Source organism: Geotrypetes seraphini, chromosome 1 (assembly GCF_902459505.1).
Source record: "Geotrypetes seraphini chromosome 1, aGeoSer1.1, whole genome shotgun sequence".
Classification (NCBI taxonomy): Eukaryota; Metazoa; Chordata; class Amphibia; order Gymnophiona; family Dermophiidae; genus Geotrypetes; species Geotrypetes seraphini.
This window is the reverse complement of record NC_047084.1, coordinates 61,526,983-61,550,962: the sequence shown is the minus strand read 5'-3', so window position 1 is coordinate 61,550,962 and position 23,980 is coordinate 61,526,983. Positions and strand designations below refer to the sequence as shown.

Genomic DNA, 23,980 nt, shown 5'->3' with positions numbered 1-23,980 from the left:
CTCAGGTGTCGACGTTTGCATGTGTCGGGTTTTGCGCACCGACTTACCCGACCTCATCGATACCGAGTCAGGAGAAGTTATCGGTCGCACCGGTGCCGAAGTCTGCACCGATTGATGGTGAGCTCTCGGCTCCGGTGCAAGGACTGGCATCGATACCGATGAGGTTAGGTGAAGCGGTACCGAGACAGTGGAAGCGGGTAACACGGGTTCCACAATCGGTATCGATACGGGTTGATCCACAACCGGTACCGGTGGCTCGGTGCGGACTGGCACCGGAAGGTTCGGTGTCATGATAGCAGGAAGGAGTCGTTCTAATTGCTCCTTAAGCTGCACCTGAAGGATGGCCGTAATGCGGTCATCGAGGGATGGCACCGGTACCGCTTTTTTCTTCTGCGGTACCTGCGGTGCCGCTCGACGCCCCGGAGATGAGGAGCCCGATGTCGAGGGACTCACCTCTATAGGGGCGGAGCGCTTCCGCTGGCGTCTTACAGGCGGCAGGAATGGACTCACTGCACTCGAGGCTGGAAGACGTTCCAGCGGGGAAGGCTTCTTAGCCGGCTTACCTGACTGTTGAGATGCCGGTGTGGAATCACGCGGCGTCGAAGACGAGGGTGCCGACTGAATCGGTGCCGAAGCCGGAGTCGCAGGAACGGGGTCGGACATCTCGGCACCGAATAACAATCGCTGCTGAATTTGGCGATTTTTCAATGTCCGTTTTTTTAAAGTAGCACAGCGGGTGCAAGAAGAGGCCTGATGCTCAGGACCCAAACACTGTAAACACCAGTTGTGTGGGTCCGTGAGAGATATAGGCCTAGCACACCGCTGGCACTTTTTAAAACCCGGTTGAGGGGGCATGAAAGTAAAAACGGCTTCCGCCAAATCGAAGGCCGAGGCTTCGATGGTGGCAGAAGGCCCCGCCGGGGAAAACCGAAAACTGAAGAATAAAAATGAAAGTTTTTTTTTTTTTTTTTTTTTTTACAAATGGAAAGAAAGAAAAAAGGCAATTTAAGCCAAAACGTTTACGCGAGCGGGAAGGCAAGTTATGAGAAAATTTCAACAGCCGTTGAAAACGCGTCTTCTTAGCTCCGCGGAAACTAAGAAACTGAGGGACCGCGCGCCTCTGTCGGGCGGGAAGGCACTCGCGCGTGCGCGGTGCGGCCGAGCTAGAACTTTCTAAAAAGTTCTTAGAGTGCAATCACTCTAAAATTGTCCGTACCGGGGCTCCGTCGGTGCCGTCACCCATCAGTCAAGAATATGCTGCCTGCTTGTCCTGGGATAATAACAATATAACAATATAACTGCGGCGGCGTCTCTAGAGGGAGTTTTCTTCTTTTTCTCTTGCAGGTTTTAGCCGGAGAGGGAGGAAGCCGGACAGAGGGGAGGAGGACACAAAGGCAGGCAGATCGGGGTCGCGGCGAGTTAGCTCCGCCCACCCCCGCACGTCACAGGTCGCATCGGCCCGGGCTCCCCTTTAAGAGAAGGAGAGCCGGGGCACGAGGCGGACTGCGGCGGCGTCTCTAGAGGGAGTTTTCTTCTTTTTCTCTTGCAGGTTTTAGCCGGAGAGGGAGGAAGCCGGACAGAGGGGAGGAGGACACAAAGGCAGGCAGATCGGGGTCGCGGCGAGAGTTAGCTCCGCCCACCCCCGCGCGTCACAGGTCGCATCGGCCCGGGCTCCCCTTTAAGAGAAGGAGAGCCGGGGCACGAGGCGGACTGCGGCGGCGTCTCTAGAGGGAGTTTTCTTCTTTTTCTCTTGCAGGTTTTAGCCGGAGAGGGAGGAAGCCGGACAGAGGGGAGGAGGACACAAAGGCAGGCAGATCGGGGTCGCGGCGAGAGTTAGCTCCGCCCACCCCCGCGCGTCACAGGTCGCATCGGCCCAGGCTCCCCTTTAAGAGGAAGGGAGCCAATGGCGCCCAGCCGTTCGGCGCACGGCGAAGGCGAGCGGCAAAGGCGCTCGCCTTAGCGAGAGCGCCTTCGCGAAGGAGCCTTGAGAAGGAGCCCAGGCAGCCCAGCAACAAACCTAACTTTAACTTTAACAAAAAAAAAAAAAAAAAAATTTGTTTCTTCTCACTATTTTCTTCTTTCTCTAACTTTTCGGCTTCTCATTCTTCTCTCTCTCTCTCAACCCCTTCAGCTTCTCATTCTTCTCTCTCTCTCTCTACTCTTTCAGCTAGCTGCAAGCCGAAAGCCACTCTCAACCACCGAGGGACCGTAGGAGCAAGGAGAAAGAAATGGAGGCTACAGGAACCCAGCAGAGCTACCCAGTTTACTGCGTCGAGTGTCATATGTATGACTACCTCCCCTCCGGGAGGCGGGCATACATATGCGGTCGGTGTCAGGAACTGGAAAGCCTGAGGATGGAGGTCGGCAGACTGAGGGTCAAGATCCAGGAACTGGAGGGACTGGAGGGACTGCGCAACACAGAGGAGACGAGCTGGTCAACAGAAGACACAGACGGAGCAGGCCTCATTGTGGACCAGGTGAGGGACCTCGAGAAATTCATCGAGGAGGCCTATAGGAAGGTGGAAGGACAGGACCAGCAGCTGCACAGACGGATGTCGGCAGACGAGACCCAGGATCCACAAGGCGACACCGGGGAAGGACCTAGCGGAGGAACCACACAAGAGGAGGAGACCGTGACTCACCGAGACCCCGAGGGTGAGACACCACACTACACCGAGGACACGGACCTGAGACAGAGGAGGTTGCTGAGGAAAGGGAAGTCTGCTATTGTGGTAGGAGACTCGATCTTGAGAGAGGTAGATAGTCACGTAGCTGGAGGAAGGGAGGACCGGCTAGTGACTTGTCTCCCAGGGGCCAAGACACGAGACGTCTCTGATAGGATCGAGAGGATCCTGGATGGAGCAGAGACAGAGGAGACAGCGGTGATAATCCACGTCGGAACGAATGATGTGAGCCGGAGAAACTTCAGCATGGCCACGCTGACTGACCAGTTCAGGGTCCTGGGACGAAAACTGAAGCGGAATACCCGGAGGGTAGCATTCTCAGAGATCCTACCTGTACCGAGAGCAGATGCAAAGAGGCAGGCAGACCTCCAGGCTGTGAATGCATGGTTGAGGAGATGGTGCCAGGAGGAGGGCTTCCACTTTGTGAGGAACTGGACGTCCTTCTGGGGAAAGAGTAAGCTCTACCGGCGGGATGGCCTGCACCTGAGCACAGAGGGAACTAGACTACTGGCTGCCAATGTGAGGAAGGAGATCGAGAGGGCTTTAAACTGAGGAGAGGGGGAAAGCCGACAGCTGATCTGATGTTGACGCTTCGGACAACAGTATCCAGAACAGATACTGAACGGGCTGACTGCAAGGAGGAAGTAGAGAGACCAGTGGATCTCATGATCAGACAGCGAGGGAAACAACAGGTAAAGGGAGCTTGCTGGGAGGAGGAGGAGACTGAGGGGCATGGAGACACAGGGGGACTGGATGGCAAGAAAGCGAAAGCTGAGGGCATTATAGGGGCTACACAAGGCGAGGGGGATCGAACAGAGGCCGGGGCCCAGGAGGGGGCAAGAAAACCCAGAGGAAAAGCGGGGAAGTGGAGTGGCGGAAATGTGGGGAAGCTGAAAGCTACAAGGGTAAAGGCGGAGGGCAAAGCAGAAGTACAGGGAACAGGAGAGGCGGCCCAGGTGAATGCAGAGGTGGAGGAAAAACGACGAGACCTGCGGTGCTTCTACACAAATGCAAGAAGCCTCAGGGCCAAGATGGGTGAACTAGAGGTCGTGGCCAAGGGGGAAGACCTGGATATAATTGGAATTACAGAAACATGGTGGACTGAGGAGAATCAATGGGATGTGGCGCTGACGGGGTACAAGCTCTACAGGAGGGACAGGACCCACAAGAAGGGGGGAGGCATAGCACTATATATAAAGAACTCTATCGACTCAGTCGGGATGGATATGGCAAAGAAGGCAGAGGGGCTGGAATCGCTATGGGTCAAATTGCCGGGAAACAAGGGTGCAGACATAAAACTGGGGATGTACTATCGCCCACCTAGTACGCCAGAAGGAGTCGGACACGACTTGGAAGCTGAACTGAGACAGGAGTGCAGGACTGGAAGTGTAACAGTGATGGGGGACTTTAACTACCCGGGGATAGACTGGAGTACGGGTCACTCCAACTGCACTAGGGAAACAGGATTTGTAGAAGCTGTGAGGGACTGCTTCATGGAGCAACTGGTCAGGGAACCGACGCGAGGGAGTGCTACTCTTGACCTCATCCTGAACGGATTAGGGGGGCCTGCAAGCGGGGTAGAAGTGGGAGGACCACTAGGCAACAGTGACCACAATGCGATCAGATTCACATTAGAAAGGGGGACACCCATAGTAAGGAGGACCGCAACAACTGCGCTCAACTTCAAGAAAGGGAACTATGTTGCTATGAGGAAAATGGTGGGGAAGAAGCTCAGAAATATCTTTAGGATGGAGACTGTGGAAAGCGCCTGGACCCTATTCAGGGACACCCTGCAGGAAGCACAAAAAATGTACGTCCCCAATTTCAGGAAAGGCTGCAAGAACAAGCGGTCAAAGGACCCGATTTGGATCTCAGCAGAAGTAAAGAGGGCAATAAATGACAAAAAAGTATCCTTCCGGAGATGGAAAAAGGACCCAACGGAGAAAAATCACCAGGCGCACAGGAAATGCCAAAAAGAATGCCACCGAGAGGTTAGAAAAGCAAAAGGGAAATACGAAGAGGGGCTGGCCAGGGAGGCGAAAAACTTCAAGGCATTCTTCAGTTACATAAAGGGGAAACGACCAGCGAGAGAGGAGGTGGGGCCGTTGGACGATGGGGATAGGAAGGGAGTGATTAAGGAGGATAAAGAGGTAGCTGAGAGGTTGAACACGTTCTTCTCGTCGGTTTTCACGAGAGAAGACACATCTAATATACCGGACTCAGAGGAGCTCATGAGTGGGGAACAGGCTGAAAAATTGCAACACATAGAGGTAAGTAAGGAGGATGTCCTCAAACAGATAGACAGGTTAAAATGCGGCAAATCACCGGGTCCGGACGGGATCCACCCAAGGGTTCTGAAGGAACTAAGACAGGAAATAGCGGGCACAATCCAGCATGTTTGTAACCTATCCTTGAAAACTGGAGAGGTACCAAAGGACTGGAAGTTGGCGAATGTCACACCTATCTTCAAGAAGGGATCGAGGGGTGACCCCGGGAACTACAGGCCGGTGAGCCTGACTTCAATTATAGGGAAGATGGTGGAAGCTATGATCAAAGACGGCATTTGCGAGCACATTGAAAGAAATGGTCTACTGAGAACAAGCCAGCACGGATTCTGTAAGGGAAGGTCGTGCTTAACGAACCTTCTGTACTTCTTTGAGGGAATAAGCAGTCAGGTGGACAATGGGGAACCCATCGACATCATTTACCTCGATTTTCAAAAGGCTTTCGACAAGGTGCCACATGAAAGGCTGCTTAGGAAGCTGTGGAACCACGGGGTGGGAGGAGATGTGCACAGATGGATCAAGCACTGGTTGTCGGGTAGACTGCAGAGGGTTGGAGTAAAGGGCCAATATTCTGACTGGCGGGGAGTCACAAGCGGTGTGCCACAGGGATCGGTGCTGGGGCCGTTACTCTTCAACATATTTATCAATGACCTGGAAAAAGAGGCAAAGTGCGAGGTCATAAAATTTGCAGATGATACCAAACTGTGCGGCAGAGTTAGGTCCAGGGAGGAGTGTGAGGACCTGCAAAGGGACCTGGAGAAGCTGGAGGACTGGGCAGACAAATGGCAAATGCGCTTCAATGTGGAAAAATGCAAGGTCATGCATATAGGGAAAAAGAACCCGTTGTTCAACTACAAAATGGGGGGGGCATTGTTGGGAGACAGCAGACTTGAGAGAGACTTGGGTGTGCTGGTGGATGCATCACTGAAGCCATCTGCACAGTGCGCAGCAGCCTTCAAAAAAGCCAACAGGATGCTGGGCATCATAAAGAGGGGCATCACAACCAGGACGCGGGAAGTCATCATGCCATTGTATCGAGCGATGGTGCGTCCGCATCTGGAATACTGCGTTCAGTATTGGTCGCCATACCTCAAGAAGGACATGGCGGTGCTTGAGAGAGTCCAAAGGAGAGCGACGAAACTGGTAAGAGGGCTGGAACACTGCCCATACGCCGAGAGGTTGGATAGGCTGGGGCTCTTCTCCCTGGAAAAAAGGAGGTTCAGGGGAGATATGATAGAGACCTTCAAGATCATGAGGGGCATAGAGAGGGTGGATAGGGACAGATTCTTCAGACTGAAGGGGACAACAGGTACGAGGGGGCACTCGGAGAAACTGAAGGGAGATAGGTTCAAAACAAATGCAAGGAAGTTTTTTTTCACCCAGAGGGTCGTGGACACTTGGAATGCGCTGCCGGAGGAAGTGGTCGGGCAGAGTACGGTACAGGGATTCAAACAGGGATTGGACGGATTCCTGAGGGATAAAGGGATCGTGGGATACTGAGAGAAGTATCCAGGAAATAAGTATAGAATCCCGACCAGGTCGTGCATGTGCAAAACCGGAGGGTTAGGACTTCGATGGGAAGATAGGACTTCAATGGGAAACCAGGGTGGCAAGGGGGCCCCTTCTGGTGATTCAGACAGGTGACCTGTTTGGGCCGCCGCGGGAGCGGACTGCTGGGCATGATGGACCTATGGTCTGACCCGGCGGAGGCACTGCTTATGTTCTTATGTTCTTATTATAAGCCTAACTCCTCTCACCTTGGGTCCTGCATCACCTACCCTCTGTGTCATGTCATGTCTGTCCATATTAGATTGTAAGCTCTTCCGAGCAGGGACTGCCTATAAATATCAAAATGTACAGTGCTGCATAAGCCTTTCAATGCTATATAAATGATAAGTAGAGTAGTAATAACTATTAGAAGTTGGTTTGCAGCAGTGTCATTGCTCCGACTATAGTTCCCTGGTAATCAGATTTTTACACTACCAGGACCCACAACTACTTGGGACTGGAACCCATATCACTAAGAGGTTGCTGTTGCCTGCAGGTTTTGGGAAAGAGGGGGCTTTAATAGAAGAAGCTCAAAGCTGTATCTGAAGAAACTCACCGTGGGTAACCGGGATCTACTCACTGCTTGCCAATGTCTATGCTGCACCCCACTGCCCTGCCAAAACACTGAGAGTCTCTTATTTTCTCTCTCTTTTTATTTATTTTGTACAACTTTATTCCCCTAACAGCAGATAAGGACATTAAAAATAAAGTCCAGTTCAGTTCTTTTACCTTCAAGTACACTACACTGGGGGAAGGAGAATTGAGCCCAGGAGACCCTCACCCCCCCCCCCCAAAGAACCTGCACCAGCACACCATAAGCACAGGTGCGGGTTTCTGGCTCAGGCCAAAAGAACAGCTACCTGTTCTTGGCTCAACCGAGGTGACAGGGTAAGGATTGTGATCTGAACCCTGGGACTCAACCACAAGGTTGATCAAGATTGCATCCCAAAGAGTCAGGGCTATATTAACCTACTGCAACAGTCCATCCTACATCATCTTCTGGAGGTAATAATAATAAACTTTATTTTGTATACCGCAATACCTCAAGCAGTTCAGAGTGGCTTACAGAAGAAGAGACTGTACATATACAGCGATGTTACAGGAAGTGTTGTCAAGTACATTGGAATAAATATCAATTACATTAGTGGGCCGAGAGAGGTTGGTTATAACCGGAAATATGTCAGAGATACAGCAGGTATATCAGTGATGTAACAAGGTGGGGGGGGGGGGGAGGTCAGAGAAATTTATCAAACAGATAGGTTTTTATTGATTTCCTGAAAGATTGGTAGGAGGGTGCACTTGAAATGAGGGTGGTTAGACATTTATTCCATTTGCCAGCTTGGAATGACAGTGTTCTATCAAGGAATCTCTTGTAGACACAGCCCTTCAGGGAGGGGAAGGCAAACAGGTAGGTACTACGTGTGCAAGTGGTGCCTGGAAACACAAAATGGCTTGACAGGTAAATTGGGGATGAACCCGTTAAGGTTTTGAAGCAAAGGCAGGCGAACTTGAAGATGACCCTTGCCTCCATTGGCAACCAGTGAAGTTTTCTGTAGAGCGGACTTACATGATCTGACTTTTTGAAGCTGTAGATGAGGCGGACGGCAGTATTCTGAATGATTCTTAGGCGTTTGATGGTTTTCTTGAAGGATCCCAAATAAATGATATTGCAATAGTCTAAGGTACTTAAGATTAGAGACTGAACCAGCAATCGAAAGGAGAGGAAGTCAAAGTAGTGTTTGATGGTACGGAGTTTCCAGAGGGTGCAAATGCATTTTTTAACCTGAGCATTGGTGTGGTCTTCAAAAGTCAGGCATCGGTCCAGGATGACTCAAAGGATTTTAATGGTGGAATTGATTGGGTAGGTTAGCTGGTTTAATTTCACAGAGGTATTTGTTAGTTTGTGGTTGGGACTTGCGAGGAAAAGCTTAGTTTTTTCTGGGTTTAGTTTTAGTTTGAATTGTGTAGGCCATTGTTCTACCATAGTGAGAACAGATTAGGTGAGTTGTTCAGTCTCTTGTGTCGATGAGGTAATGGGGATGATAATTGTGATGTCATCTGCACATATGAATGATTTCAATTTTAAGGCAGATAACATATGTCCCAATGATGCCATGTAGATGTTGAACAGAGAAGGAGAGGGAGGGGAGCCCTGTGGAACTCCGCAGGGGTTACTCCAAGAATGGGAAAAGGTTCCGTCATTGTGGACCTGGTAGGTGTGGTTTTTTTAGGAAGCCTGTGAACCAGGTTAGTACCTGTCCCGAAATGCCAATAGAATCGAGGCAACTGATCAGAATGTCATGGTCTACAAGGTCAAAGGCACTGCTTAAGTCAAACTGAAGTACCAGTGCGCTTTTTCCCAGAGAAAACAGATGGAAGAGGTGATCAGTTAATGATGCTAAGACAGTTTCAGTGCTGTAGTTAGTGCGAAATCCTGACTGGGTGTCGTGTAGAATGTTAAACTTCTCTAGGTATGTCATAAGGTCAAGATTAACTAGGCCTTCCATTACTTTGAGGAAGAGAGGTATGTTGGCAATGGGTCTGTAATTGGTGGACAAAGAGACTAGTTCTTTGGAGTTTTTGATAATTGGAATCACAAGAATGTGACTGAGTTCTAGTGGGAAGTAGTCAGTGGTCAAGCAAAGAGAGACCCAGTTGAAAAGTTCAGCTTTGAATGAGAAGGGGGCTGTTTTCATGATAGTCGGTGGACAGTTATCTAGCAGGCAGTTGGATTTAGCATATTTAGAGTAGAGCTTGAGGAATTGGTTCTAGTCTGGGTTTTTAAAATGATTCCAGATCATGTCTGTAGATGACCCTTCATTTTCTAGAGCAGGTGGATTGATTGATGGGTCTGCACTAGTAGCAGCAAGAGACGTTTTCAAATTACGAATTTTTGTGGCGAAGTAGTCGGCTAGGTTTGCAGCGGAGGGTGGGAGATCTGAGTGGGAACGTTTATGTAGATCGATATCGAATAAAGAATTGACTATTCTGAAGAGTTCTTTGCTGTTCAGCGAAGGATAATTGATTGTTTGGGAGTAATGTTTGCAGTGCTTGTCTTTGATCGTTCTTTTGTACTCTTTGACTTTTAGTCACCAAGTGTATCTATCATTATCTTTTCCCGATTTGCACCATATTCTTTCTAATTTGCGTACTTCTCGTTTTAATGCTGATAAGTCGGCATCATACCAGCTGGCTGATAAACGGTGTCTTTTCTTACATACTTTCAATGGTGCAATGTCGTTTAGAACCCAATTGCTGAAATTTTTCCATCCTAGGATGAAATTTGGGTCAAAGTCGGGGATAGATATTAAGTTAGTGTGACCAAAATTCTACTGTGTTTAGTTGTCCTCTTGTCCATGTCATTTTCTCTTTGTGATTGATCCTTGGTTGCCTTTTGGTTTGTTTTTTTGAGCCAATGTAATTTAAAATTACATAGAAGGTGGTCAGACCAGGGGGTGTTGGCCCAGGCTTCATCATTTAGATTTATGCTGGGGGTAGTTGGGGCACTGGAAAGAAATGTGATCAAGTCTAAGTGGTGACCTTTCCTGTGGGTTTTTTTCGGAGGTGGTTTGGAAAAGCCTAGAGATGCGAGGAAGGAAAGTAGATCTGCAACGTTGGAATTCTCTTCCTGCTCGAGGTGTAGATTGACATCGCCGACTAGAAGATTATAGGTGCCGGCTACCGAGTTTGTGAGGAGGAATTCGTAAAGATCTTCTTTTGCTAGGTTCCATTTGTTAGGGGGGGTATAGAATACTGTAACGATCAGATTATCTTTACAATTTTCTTTGGTTAGTTTTGCAGGTAAGGATTTCCAGATCATTGGTTAGTTTGGAGTCAAGGGTTTGAAACTGGAAGTGGTTTCGGAGGATTATAGCTAAACCACCTTCTCTCTTTGAGTTTCTTGATAGAGGAATAATTTTGTAATTTGGAGGTAGTAAGTCACCAATGATAGCGTCCTGATTGGAAATTAGCCATGTTTCAGTTAAGAGTAGGATGTCTAGGTGGGTTTCTACTAGCCAGTTTTTGATCAGTTGGGCTTTGTTCCTAACCGAGCGAATGTTCAGATATGCACCAGAAATGGTATGCTGTTCCGTGGGTGTTGAGGGCTCGGTACGTTGTAGGTTTTTTAGGAGTCGTTTTCTTTTGTGCGGTGGTCTAGAGGAGTGTCGGGTGGTATTGACTAAGGAGATTGGGAAGGGACCTGATTCCATGTAGTCATGGAGGATACGAGGGGTGTGGAGTGATTTTTCAGGACCAGTGATTCTGTCCATGTGAAGTAGGTTGGGATAGGTTCAAATGCTAAGGCTCTAGAGATCCAATTTCTCGTGCCAAGTAGGTAGAGAAGGAGTAGGAGGAGGAGAAACTTTCCTGTGAAGTCTGACATGTTGGCCCTGTGATTAAAAGAAATAACTGAAGAGAATGGGGCTAGGTAACCTGCCGATCGATGATAAGTGGAGCAGGCTGTATTCTCTGAGGAGAGAGGGACGGGTTGGTTGCCCTACCCCTCATTGAGCTGGCGAGAAAGATGGCCATGCATTGGGTCAGGGCTGGAAGAAAAATTAGTGGAGCTGGTAGTTGGCTGACCCTGCAAGTACTGGTTGGAATTGACCAGTAATTATTGGAATTAACTAGGTAATAGAATGACCCGATATTCAGGAACTTAGTATAGTTTAGAGATGGTTGGTGTCATGCAAGTTATTAGAGTATATTATCCAGACAAGTCAGTATTCAGGTTGTCAAGACAGACTGGAGCTATGCAACTGATTATCTGGAGTCGTGCAAGTTGTTGGAATATTATCGAGACATGCAAGTTCTGGAGTCATGCAAGTTATTAGAATACTAGTCTTTAAGCCCATTACATTAACGGGTGCTAGAATAGATGTGTCTGTCTGTCTGTGTTTCTTTATCTATCTCTCCTTGGCCGCTGTCTGCCCCCAGGACACACCTCCCCCCCCCAAAGCAGCCGCCTTTCCCTCTCCCTAACTGTCTCTCCATGGCCCTCTTCCGTCTTCACCTCCCCCCCCCCCCCGAGCAAAGCTGTCTGTCCCCAGCACACCTCTCCCTATCTCTCCATGGCCTCTTCTGTCTCCCCCAGCACACCCCTCCCCCCCAAAGCAGCCCCCTTTCCCTCTCCCTGTCTCTCCATGGCCCCTTCTGTCTTCCCCCCAGAGCAAAGCTGTCTGTCCCCAGCACACCCTCCCCCCAAAGTGGCCCCCTTTCCCTCTCCCTATCTCTCCATGGCCCCTTCCGTCTTCCCCCCCAGAGCAAAGCTGGCCCCAGTACACCTCCCCCCCAAGCAGCCCCCTCTCCCTCTCCATGGCCCCTTCTGTCTCCCCCCAACACACCCCTCACCCCAAAGCAGCCCCCTTTCCCTCCCCCCCTGGCTCCCGGTATTGATCCCCTTCTTATCCTCCCCCTCCATTCCGGTGTCTTCTGGCCTGCTCCTCTTCAAAGCAGCCTGCGATCTTGGTGGCCGCTCCCGTGCATCAGAGGGAGCATGCTACTGAGATTGGAGAGCGGCCTGTGAGGTTCTTTAAAGCCGGCCACGATCGCAGGCTGCTCTGAAGAGGATCAGCGGTGGTGGCGGCGAGTGAGGTGACACGGTGAGGACGTGGGCAGGCAGCGAGTGAGAGGCAGCAGCAAGTGAGGGCGGGCGGTGACGCGCCGAGGACAGGGAGAGAGCATAGTCGTGCGCCTTCAGCCCCCGCATGCGCCGTGAGGTTAGAATGTTGCCACAGAAGCACACCTCATGGCGCCACACCTCACGAATTTTCGAGAGCGCATGCGCGCTCTAGCGTTTTATTATTATTGATTATCGAGACATGCCAGTACTTGAGTTAGTCGGGCATGCAAATACTTAGCTGTTTGGCCAGTTAGAGCTACAGGTGAGATCTTCAGAGCAGGAGGTAGGGCGATTGTGGACGGTCGTCAGCAGTAGACTCCCACCATGGGCGCTCGCTGATGGGCCACGTAGAGCAGGATGTGGTAGCTGGGTGGGAGGAGGCTTCTTTGCGCTCCGCTAAGGCGTGCGCCTTATCCGGCGCGCCATTCAGCTGTTGAAGTTTAAGTGCTCCCGGCCGGTACTGTGGGGGGGGGCAGAGCACGCTCACACACCCGGCCCAACAGGAAGCAGGCAGTCGGGAGCTCCAGTGGGTGGCGGCCCCGATAGGAGCGAGGCAGGGCAGCGACCGACGAAGATGGCTCCTGCTGCTAGAGAAATACTAGAGCATTCCAGGTTCCACCAGCCCTTACCATACCAATGATGTCACTGGAAGACATCAACATCTCTACCTCCATCTGCTGGTAGAGGATATAGGGTCTCAACTCATTGGTCTGGATTGGTCTAGCAGGATAAGGAAACCAGTGTTTTACAGAGAGCTTTTTGTGGAAATGCAATGGTCAGGACACAGTCACTGCTAAATGTCCTTAGCACTACTGGGCTGTAGACATAGTTTAAATCAGGAGTGTTAAACTGCAATCCAGGTGGACTGTAAAACAGTCATGTTTTAAAAGATATCCATAATTAATATGCATGAAAAATTTGTACACAATGCAAACAATCTTATGATTATTCATTATGGATATCCTGAAAACTAGACTAGTTTGCAGCCCTCGAGTATTGTAGTTTGACATCCCTGAAAATTATTTCTAAAACAGTTCAAGGAAACACAAGGTTAACTGGTTATATAAAGAACTGGGAACATATCCAAAAGCAAGCAATAATTTTCCAGTTTACACTACATGACCCCAGTAATCTGCCTGGGCCAAAAGATCTCTGGCAAAGAGCAGTTGACCTCATTTTTTAAAATCTGCATTATAAAATGTTCCCATTGCCTATTTAAAGGAATAACACATCATTTGTTTATTTCTCAGTCTTAAACTTTCTAAGCTCCAACAAATGTGACTTTCCTTAATGGTCTCCTAGTTTGTATAATACTGATATGATAATACAGTTCAAATTATTGAAGCTGACCTTCTTATTTAATTATATTTTGGCGATGACATATGCATGGTGGCACAACCTTTGCATTTTCCTGGCATTATAGATCTGTTATATGAAATTTTCTCTTGACATTGAACATGAAATACAAAGAACACTACTGTATTGCAAAAACTGGGTTTTTTTAACTGGCTTATTTCCAAATTTATCTCAATATGTTTATTTTAGCACTTGTATGTCAAAGCAAGCAAAGCATTCTGCCTTTTATTAAGAGATTCACAATAGGCAGTATACAACAGATATAGCTTGGCATAAATAAAACTTTATTTACTGTATTTTTCGCCCCATAAGACTCACTTTCCCCCCCCCCCCAAGTGGGTGGAAATGTGTGTTTGTGTGTGTGTGTAATGGAGCGAATATAACAAATTTTTATCCCTCCCCCTCCCCCCCCCCTCGAGTCCTGCGAGAACTGAAAGCAGCCATTCAGGGAACAGTGCAGGCCCAGGCTGGAGCGCAAAAAGCTCGCTCCTGCCTTGTGTGCCGCTGGCCCTGAAATAATGTGCCAGCTGTCCAGCGAGGGAGGGGCAGGAGCGCGGAAAGCTCGCTCCTGCCGATACACCGCTGGACCACCAGGATTTAAGGGGGATTTAAAAAGGTACGACGGGGGGGGGGGATAAAAATTTGTTATATTCGCTCCATTACACACATAGACATTTCCACCCACTTTGGGGGGGAGGGGAGTGAGCCTTATGGAGCGAAAAATACAGTAAATAAAGTTATTTATGCCAAGCTATATCTGTTGTATCCTGCCTAGTATGAATCTTTTAATAAAAGGCAGTTAAATACTGCAATTCACAATAAAATAAGCAAAGCACATAAAGCAAGAGGAAGACTCTTATTTTAAATTCCCAAAGTTCTTAAGCAAAAGAATACAAATTCAGGACATCATATTTTCTATTTGAAATAAATTTATGGTCTCAATTTACCATCTATGTTTTTGGCTCTTCTTCATATTCAAACTCCTTTTCTGTTCCTCTAATTTATCCACTCTGCTCCAATTCTTTTACTCACCTCACATGCACCTTAAGCAATATCTTAAATTCTTATCTTCTTATCACACTAATGCCCTCCATCTTTCAAATTAAAACTTGGAACTAGATGACAGTAATGGCATAATGTGTCAGGCTGCATTTTCTTGCTCTCCTGCTTTGGGCTAAAGTAGCCTTGTTTAACTCAGGAAGCGTTAGTATCCCATGCACCTTAAATCATAACACTCAGTTCATGGGCAGAAAAAGAATAGAATAGAATATGGTCTGAGGAACTGTGCTATTAATGTCTTCTTTCTAGCACCAACCCTGAATCAGTACAGGGTGAAAAGGGAGAGTTATTAATGTGATTTAAGAGAAAGAACACAGGGCCATATTATAATAAAGGTATGGAGAAGCAGGGCTAAAAATATTACATTACATTAGTGATTTCTATTCTGCTGTTACCTTACGGTTCCAAGCGGATTACACAAGAATTGTCATGATGTTATGAAATACATTCGGTGGATTATAAGAGAATTGTCAAGATACCTAATGAGTGGTTTGAATATTTTTGATTTGCTATGTAGATGGTATTTTGGGTGAAGTTTGGGGGGGTCTGGTTCTGTTATAAAGGTTTAATGTACTTTTTGAAGAGTAGGGGCGATATAAATGCTTTTTAAAAATAAGCTATTATCTCTCCACAAAAATCCAGTCAAGGGGGTCTATTGTCAGAGGCAGCAGTTCACTGCAATATCTAGCATAATGTTCATTTAGAACAGGGCCAGCATTTGCTAGGAGCAGGACTGTTATCGGGTCTCCTAAACCAGTGTTTTTCAACTCAGTCCTGGAGTACCCCTTTGCGAGTCAGGTTTTCAGGATATCCACAATGAATATGCATGAAAGGAATTTGCATATAATGGAGGCAGTATATGCAAATCAAGTTTATGCATATTCGTTGTGGATATCCTGAAAACCTGACTGGCAAAGGGGTACTCCAGGACCGAGTTACGAAACATTGTCCCAAACGAACCTTCAGCCATGTGTCCCTCTCTCCCCTAAAAAGAGATTATGTTCTTACATTGATAATATCTTTTCCAGTAGATAGGTATGTCATAAATATTGGCAAGGGGATAATTTCCCCATTCCTGTTAGCTCTGCAGAAGGAATCCATTGTGGATTTTTTCTGTAACCCTCTTACTTCACTGAGAGCTCCACTGCCACCTACAGTTAGTTTCAAAGCATGCAAGAGCTCCTCTAAGAACAGATGAAGTAAGGAAAATGGGAAACTATCCTAAGCACATAACAGTACTGCTCTAACAAATAACAAATGAACATGTGGAGATTAACCAAACCAAACAGAAACATCAAAGGAGCTCATGTAGTGCCCCTGCATATACCGAAAACAGACTATATACAATTCTTCATGGCCCAAAGGGCTGACTGAAATCCAAGATTCATTCTGTTTGTTCTTCTCCAAGTATGTAAGAGTAGGCAGACACAGGAAGGACACAGGACAGGGGTCCATAATGACACAACTATCTACTGGAAAAAATTATCAAGGTAAGAATATAATCTTTTTTCAGTGCTATAGGTGTGTCATAGGATGTAAAAAAAAAAAAAAAAAAGCAGTCCCAAAAGTCTAGGGCAGGCCAACTGCGCCAGCCCAGAGCACCAAGGAACCAAAGACAGAGTCTTCTTGTGCTGCAACGTCTACCCTGAATAAAACTTTGTAAATGTGTGTAGTGTGGACCAAGGTGCAGCTCTACAAACCTGCGCTGAAGAGACTGCCCTAGCCTCTAACCACGATGAAGCTACACTTCTGTCAAATGCACCTTAACAGAAACAGGGGACTGTTTTCCACATATAACATAGGCTGACAAAATTGTCTTATGCATCCATCTGGAAATCGTGGCCTTGGAAGCAGGTGCATTTCACTTAATCAAATGAATCAGCACAGACAGATAGTCAGAGTCTAAACTCATTGGTGACTTCTAGACATCAAAGAAGCACTCTTTCTCATATTCAACTTCTTCAAAATGTGTCTCTGCTTCTTAAAATCTGTAGACTGGAATACAGGTAAGTGGACCTTTTGGCATGAAACCCCGAAGACACCTTCGGCAGAAAAGAATGAACAGTGCATAGGGAGATTCCAGTCTCCGAGATTTTAAGGAAATAATTCCTACAAGAAACAGCCTGGAGCTCCGAGACTCATCTCTCTAAGGTCACGGCTACCAGAAAGACCACCTTTAGTGTCAAATCCAGTAAGAATGCCTCTTTCAGTGACTCGAATCAAGCTTTGATGATAAATGCATACTGCACCCCGAGATAAGAGGCATGGAAGAACTGGAAACCGGAGACTGGGACCCAAACAAATACACATCAAATCTGCATACCACGGTCTGCAGGGCCAATCTGGAGCCATCAGAATGACCCTTCCCTAATGACTTGCAATCCTTTGAATGATCCAGTCTACCATGGGCCAAGGAAGAAAGACATACAAGAGTAGGCCCTAAGGCCACAGCTGGAGTACAGCTGGGTCAGGAACTGATTGAGTGGAAGGCGACAGAGGAAAGTGGTCAATGGAAATCATTCTAAGGAAAGGGATATTACCAGTGGTGTGCCTCTAGGTTCTGTTCTTGAGCCTATTCTTTTTAACATTTTTATGAATGATATTGCTGAAGGGATGTCAGGTAAGATTTGCTTCTTTGCAGATGATACCAAAATCTGCAAGAGTGGACAACCCGGATGGTGTGAACAACATGAAGAAAGACCCGGTGAATCTTGAAGAATGGTCTGAAATTTGACAGCTAAAATTTAATGCTAAGAAATGCAAGGTCATGTATTTGGACTGCAAAACCCCGAGGAAATGGTTCAGTTTAGGGGGTGAAGAACTTATGTGTACGACAGAAGAGCAAGTGATTTTAAAGTATGATTTTTTAAAGTATCCAAACAAGTTGAAAAGGTGATGGTGAAAGCTAGAAGGATGCTAGGGTGCACAGGGAAATGTATGGCCAGTAGGAAAAAGGAGGTATTGATGTCCCCGTATAAGACTCTGGTGAGACCTCATTTAGAATATTGTGTACATTTCTGGAGACCACACTTTTAAAAAGATATAAAAAGGATGAGGTTGGTCCAGAGGACAGCTACTAAAATGGTGTGTGGTCTTCATCATAAAACATATGGGGACAGACTTAAAGATCTAAATATGTTTACTTTGGAGGAAAGGCAGGAGAGTGGAGATATGATAACAGACATTTAAATACCTGTATGGCTTAAATGAGCATAAGACGAGTCTCTTTCATTTGAAAGAAACCTCTGGAATGAGAGAGCATAGGATGACATTTTGAAGTGATAAGCTCAGGAGTAATCTAAGGAAATACTTTTTTAATAGAAAGGGTGGTAAAGTGTAAAGTGATGCATGTCGGTAACAAAAATCTCATGCACGAATACAGGTTGTCTGGGGAGGTACTTGGAGAGACCTCCCAGGAAAGCGACTTGGGAGTTCTGATCGACAAGTCGATGAAGCCGTCCACGCAATGTGCGGCGGTGGCAAAAAGGGCAAACAGAATGCTAGGAATGATAAAGAAGGGGATCATGAACAGATCAGAGAAGGTTATCATGCTGCTTTACCGGGCCATGGTGCGCCCTCATCTGGAGTACTGTCTCCAGCACTGGTCGCTGTACATGAAGAAGGACATGGTACTACTCAAAAGGGTCCAGAGATGAGCAACTAAGATGGTTAAGGGGTTGGAAGAGCTGCCATACAGCGAAAGATTAGAGAAACTGGACCTCTTCTCCCTTGAACAGAGGAGATTGAGAGGGGACATGATCGAAACATTCAAGGTGCTGAAGGGGATAGACTTAGTAGACAAGGACAGGTTGTTCACCCTCTCCAAGGGAGAATGAGAGGGCACTCTGTAAAGTTGAAAGGGGATAGATTATGTACAAACGTAAGGAAGTTCTTCTTCACCCAGAGAGTGGTAGAAAGCTGGGACGCTCTTCCGGAGGCTGTTATAGGGGAAAACACCCTCCAGGGATTCAAGACAAAGTTAGACAAGTTCCTGCTGAACAAGAATGGGCACTGGCAGGGCTAGTCTCAGTTAGGGTGCTAGTCTTTGACCAGAGGGCCGCCGCATGAGCGGACTGCTGGGCATGATGGACCACTGGTTTGACCCAGCAGCAGCAAGTCTTATGTTCTTATGGTAGATGCATGGAACAGTCTCCCAGAAGAAGTGGTGGAAACAAGAGACTGTGTCTGAATTCAAGAGAGGTTGAGATAGGCACGTGGATCTCTTAAAGCAAGGAAGAAATAATGGTTACTGCGGAAGGGCAGACTGGATGGGGCATTTCACCTTTGTCTTGTAAGGCTTTTTGAGGTGGCTTCTTTGAGTATTTAGGCTGCGGTGGCAGAACCCTTTGCATAGAAACATAGAATCAGATAATGTCCACCCTATGATCTTGGGAGTCTTGAATTATTAAACCCCCATTGCTAGAGAGGGCCATGCGCCTGGTAACTTGTGCCACAGTGAAATCCATCCTGAGCTGCTCAAAAAAAAAACCTGCTGAAAATCAGGAATCAGTGGAGAAAGCCTGGCCATAGCTTTAGAGAGCTGGAAAGATCTTTCTGGGGCATCCCACTGCTCCATAACCAGACCAAGAAGCTGTGGATTAACACGTTAAGGCTGAACAATTTCGCAGTGACTGCACCATATCTTTGGAATTTTATTCCCAATTACATCCACGAAGAAACATCTCTGCCCCATTTCAAAACAAAGCTAAAAACATTCCTGTTCCAAGACGCTTTTGAAACTTAACTGGCCTTATAAGGGCTAAATACTTATTGACATTTTTATGAAATCCCCTCCCTACTGTTAATCCCTTGACTGTTCTCTTTTCTCAAAAATATTGTAGTTCTTCCCCTTTTTCCCTCTGTTTCTTTTCGTCTTTAGTCAGAACTTTTTTTTCCCCCTGTTCATTTATTGTCAAATTTTACATCAGTTTTATCATTGTAATGTTATTTTATTGTACACCGCTCAGAAGTCTGATTGAGCGTTAATAAACTTGAAACTTTGGAAAAAAGATCAATAAAAATCCAAGATGGCTGCCGCCAGTGAATACGTGCCAAAAACAGCAAAAATAAAGACAATTTGAAAATAAAAAAATAGCGATTTGGGGTTTGGGGAGGTGGGAGACCTGAACCCTACCCTCAGAAACTCTAAAAAAATGAGACTTACAGAGTTCCACAGACCATCTCCGAAGCTCCCATAGGAAATAATGGAGGCATACTTACAGTCTGAAGTGCCTGCTTGCCAGCTCTGTACAATGCAGCTGAAAGGAGGAAAATGATTTTCTGCCTCAGAACTGCTCCAAATTAACCAGACTTGAAGATCTTTGGACTGCCAGTCAGACAGACCACTACTATAACCTCCACCCCTACAGATCTTCTCCACATGACCGAGATTGGGAAACGCAGCCTGCGCCCTGAAACCCTGCAGAACTTTTACACAGAACACATACAGCCTGCGCTTAAACCCTTGAGAAGGTCAGAGGGCATGTGAACTACCAGGGGAATGGACCTCAAGTCTGAGAAAGGCATCACATAGCAGGCTGTCTCCACAGGTTCACCGACGTTTCTCTGTGAAGCAGCAGTCTGGCTCCGCAGGACTGCATCCCTTCCTCCGGCAGAGAATCATCACAGGGGTCTCACAAGTCAGCAAAAGAAAAAAAAAAATACTTTAAGAAAAAAAGAAAAAAAAAAAAAAAAAAGATACCGAGCAGATCAGAAGACTTCTGCACAGATTGCTTGCAGAAATTGAAAACTGCAGGGGGCTCTCTCTCTCTCTCTCTAAGGTAGGAGGAGCACATGCTCAGAAAAGTGTTTGGATTTCGGCAACTCTAGGATTGCGGGAATGGATCGAAGACCTAGAGCAGGGGTGTCCAACCTTTTGGCTTCCCTGGGCTACATTGGCCGAAAAAAATGTTTCTGGGGCTGCACAAATGCGCAAACGCTGCAGCAAGACAGAGGAGGGAGCCGGCAAGACGGTAAACACCTAGGGGCAGCAGAGGAAAACACTGCATCGCCCTCGACTGGGGCTGCACAAAATACTTCACGGGGCCACAAAATACTTCACAGGGCCACAGGTTGGACACCCCTGACCTAGAGTATGGATGTAACCGAAAATCTAATTACTGTAAATAAGATTAAATTTGGCTATATATGTAATTCCTTAGTGCACAATTTCAGGAGTATTGTCCACAACTTGTAAACTATACACTCTAGAGACCTTGAGCACTCACCCAGCATTGTTACTGACTGCAGTGATTCCATGTATACCAGTTTTCAATAGTGCGGATATTAAGTTCTCAGGAATTCCACATAAGCCAAATCCTAGAAGAAAACACAATATATTCAATGGGGATTTAGATCAATATATAATGGGGATTTAGATCAATATATTCAGCATACAGAAATTTCATAAACAAATACAATATAATCTAGTCTTTGTTTTTTTGTTGTTGGCAACTGCAGGGTAAAAGTATTCATAGAAACATGACAGCAGATAAAGGCCAAATGGCCTGTCCACAGTAACCATTATCACTCCCGCTCCGAGATTCCATGTGCTTATCCCATGCTTTCTTGAATTCAAACACTGTCTCTACCACCTCTTCCATCACTAAAACTAATAAGCATTGTCTCTCACTAAAATCACCAAAAACATAAAAACAGTATTTCAACTTGCTACTTAACATGAGGAATCCTGAATATCAATTCCTCAACAGATACCAACAAAGAAATGCCACAATGCACAAATGTTGTAAAAATTCATGCAAAGAATACAGTTTTTAACCCCTTCCTGAACTGTAACACACTAGAAGTCTGCCTTAATTCCAATGGTAATCTATTCCAACAGGTAGATTCCTAGACTGATGCCCAGACAAGTTCAAGTCCAATTTATTTAATATACCACAAATATAAAACCAGAAGGCAAATCTAGGTGGTTAACAACCTTGCTGCACTCAATGGGACACATCCAGGCACAGCATATCCATAGACCGTAGGTTCTGTGTTGGTTAATAAAAAATATAACAATGATTGCAAGGCCATAGGACCATCAACATTCAGCAGCTTAAAAATTACACAAAGAACCTTAAATTCAATACGCATACTAATAGATAGCCAATGTTGTTTTCTCAAAATTGGAGTAATATGCTCAGACCTCGAATCATGAGCAAGTTGTAAAGCCTCAAGAACATACTTTGGCATTCCCAAATGCAAAGCATTACAGTAATCAAAACTGAAGTCAACATCATCACAATAGTAGTTTGAAAATTATCCACAAATATTCTCTTAATCTACACTGCAATCGTAACTTAAAGAATGCATGCGACACCACCAATTTTACTTGTGGCTTGCAGGATAATGTTGAGTCCAGAAGTACACCTAAATATCTACACTGCTGCAATACTGGCACCACCTCACTGTCCAAGACTATCTCAGCAGGGAATGCCAATAATTGTTTCTCTTGACCAAGGCTCAACAGCTCCATTTTTGCTACATTCAACTTCAACTGATTTTCACACATCTAATTCCAAATAACCTGCAAACAATTATGAAAACACCCCAAACCCTCAGACATTGTTCTATCAATGGGGATCAAAACCTGGATATCATTCGCATAAAGATGAAAACTTATGCCCAGTTCTTTTAACTTCTTACACAAGGGTAGCAAATAGATGTTAAACAAGACCACAGACAATGCCAACCCCTGCGGAACCTCACACTTCAATGGAGACCAAACGGACTTCTCTTGCCCTGTTTCCACACAAAACATTCTGTTTTCCGGAAATGATTGAAACCAATCTAATACTACTCCTCCAATACCCAAGGTGCGCAATCTAGCCAACAAAATATAAATATATTTTATTGCATTTTCATTAAAAAAAACAAAACCAAATCAGCTCGGAGCATAACAAATCCCAACAAACAGGTCCCTCAACTACCAAAAGGAACACTGACTACACTTAACTCATCATTGAACTCAGAACTAGAGAATGACATGGTGACAAAATTCAACACCGATCCCATCCCTGCGGGAAGCAATCCTGTGTCATTCTCTGATCGGGTGGGGGGGTGGGGGGTGGAGGGAGGAGGGGAGTTTTGAGGGGGGATTTACTTCTTCATTGTTCTACATTATGGTCCCCAGTTTTTCAAGTTGTTTCATTAGAGTGATTTGGGGGAGAGGGTTGGGGTATATTGTTGGGGGAATGATTGTTCCATGTTTCTGGATTGTGTTTTGTGTGTGTGGTTTGTTTTTGTTTTTTTGTAAAAATTTTCAATAAAAATGATCTGGAGGGGGGGGGAAGAGATTTGAGGGCACCCACTCCTCATCTTGCCCAAACAAGTACCCAATTTATGTCCCACTCCCTAAGCCAACCCCCTCCCTCAATACGGTTCTTATATAATGAAATAGCTGCAGGTATGCATAATAATCACTGTTCCTTAATCCTGGTTTATCCAGCAAAGCAACAAAGGACATAATTCCATTATCAGAGTCTACAAAGGAAAACATGTTCCAACAGTGAGTCTGCCCACCAAATAATCATCCTATTGTCCAGTTCAGGTTGAAAGTTCAGATTACCTTTGATATGTAGCACATCAATATATGACTGCTCTGTTCTCAATCAGGTCAGTTAACCCATTATTTACAAACTGCAGATCTTACACCATACCCTGAAGAAAGCCACAGCGTGATGTCTGAAATGTTGGTTTCTACCTGACAAAACACAGCAAGACCCAGAAACTTGCAACATGCACAATACCGGCTGTGGAAACCCTGAGAGAACACATCAGTACGAGGCTGCACTATGTTGCACTGGTGCTTGTTTGGTGTGTAATTTACTAAAAGCTATCTGTAGAAGGTAATATGGGTGAAGAGGGAAGAACAATGGTCGTTCCAGTTCCCATGGGGTAACTCAGTAGTAGCCAATATTCAGTCCCGTAAATGCCCGAGCCCACAAGCCAGATTGTAAAGGCACAAGTTAGGAACTCCTATCCCACCCTGCTTCCAATTACCCATCAAGTAATCCAGTTTAATGTTTGGTCTTTTCCTTTTAAAAAAAAAAAAAAAAACCCCACCTTTTACAGAGCGAAGGCTAATTTCTTATGATCCTTCTACAAAATCCATGCAGGAAGTTGCTGGAGGACATAAAGGCAGCAAGGAAATATCTTCAATATAATAAAACCGTAAGCGGCGCATGCGCACTCTTATCGGCGTGCTTCGATGATCCGTAGGTCCGTGGCCGCCAAGAGTGCAGCATGCCTCGCGCTTACTACGGCCCCACGCGCAGCTGAGAAATTTTACAACGCTGCACTCCCTGCTCTCCTGCAATGCCATTTTCGGAAGGGCGGTTTCCCCAGATAGGGGAAGCCGAACAACTCACTCCCTGCTCTCCTCTAATGCCATTTTCGGTACGGCGTTGCTTCCCCCTGCCGCT

General features: G+C 46.3%; 1 protein-coding gene across 1 annotated transcript in view; it reads right to left on the bottom strand.

Annotated features, from left to right (window-relative positions):
- The window catches only part of OXCT1 (3-oxoacid CoA-transferase 1), a 283,735-nt gene that overhangs the window by 240,465 nt on the left and 19,290 nt on the right, over window positions 1-23,980 (bottom strand). Inside the window, exon 3 of the mRNA XM_033932237.1 lies at window positions 20,783-20,873. Within this exon, the coding sequence (XP_033788128.1) occupies window positions 20,783-20,873 (91 nt within the window). The remainder of the gene's footprint in view (window positions 1-20,782; window positions 20,874-23,980) is intronic.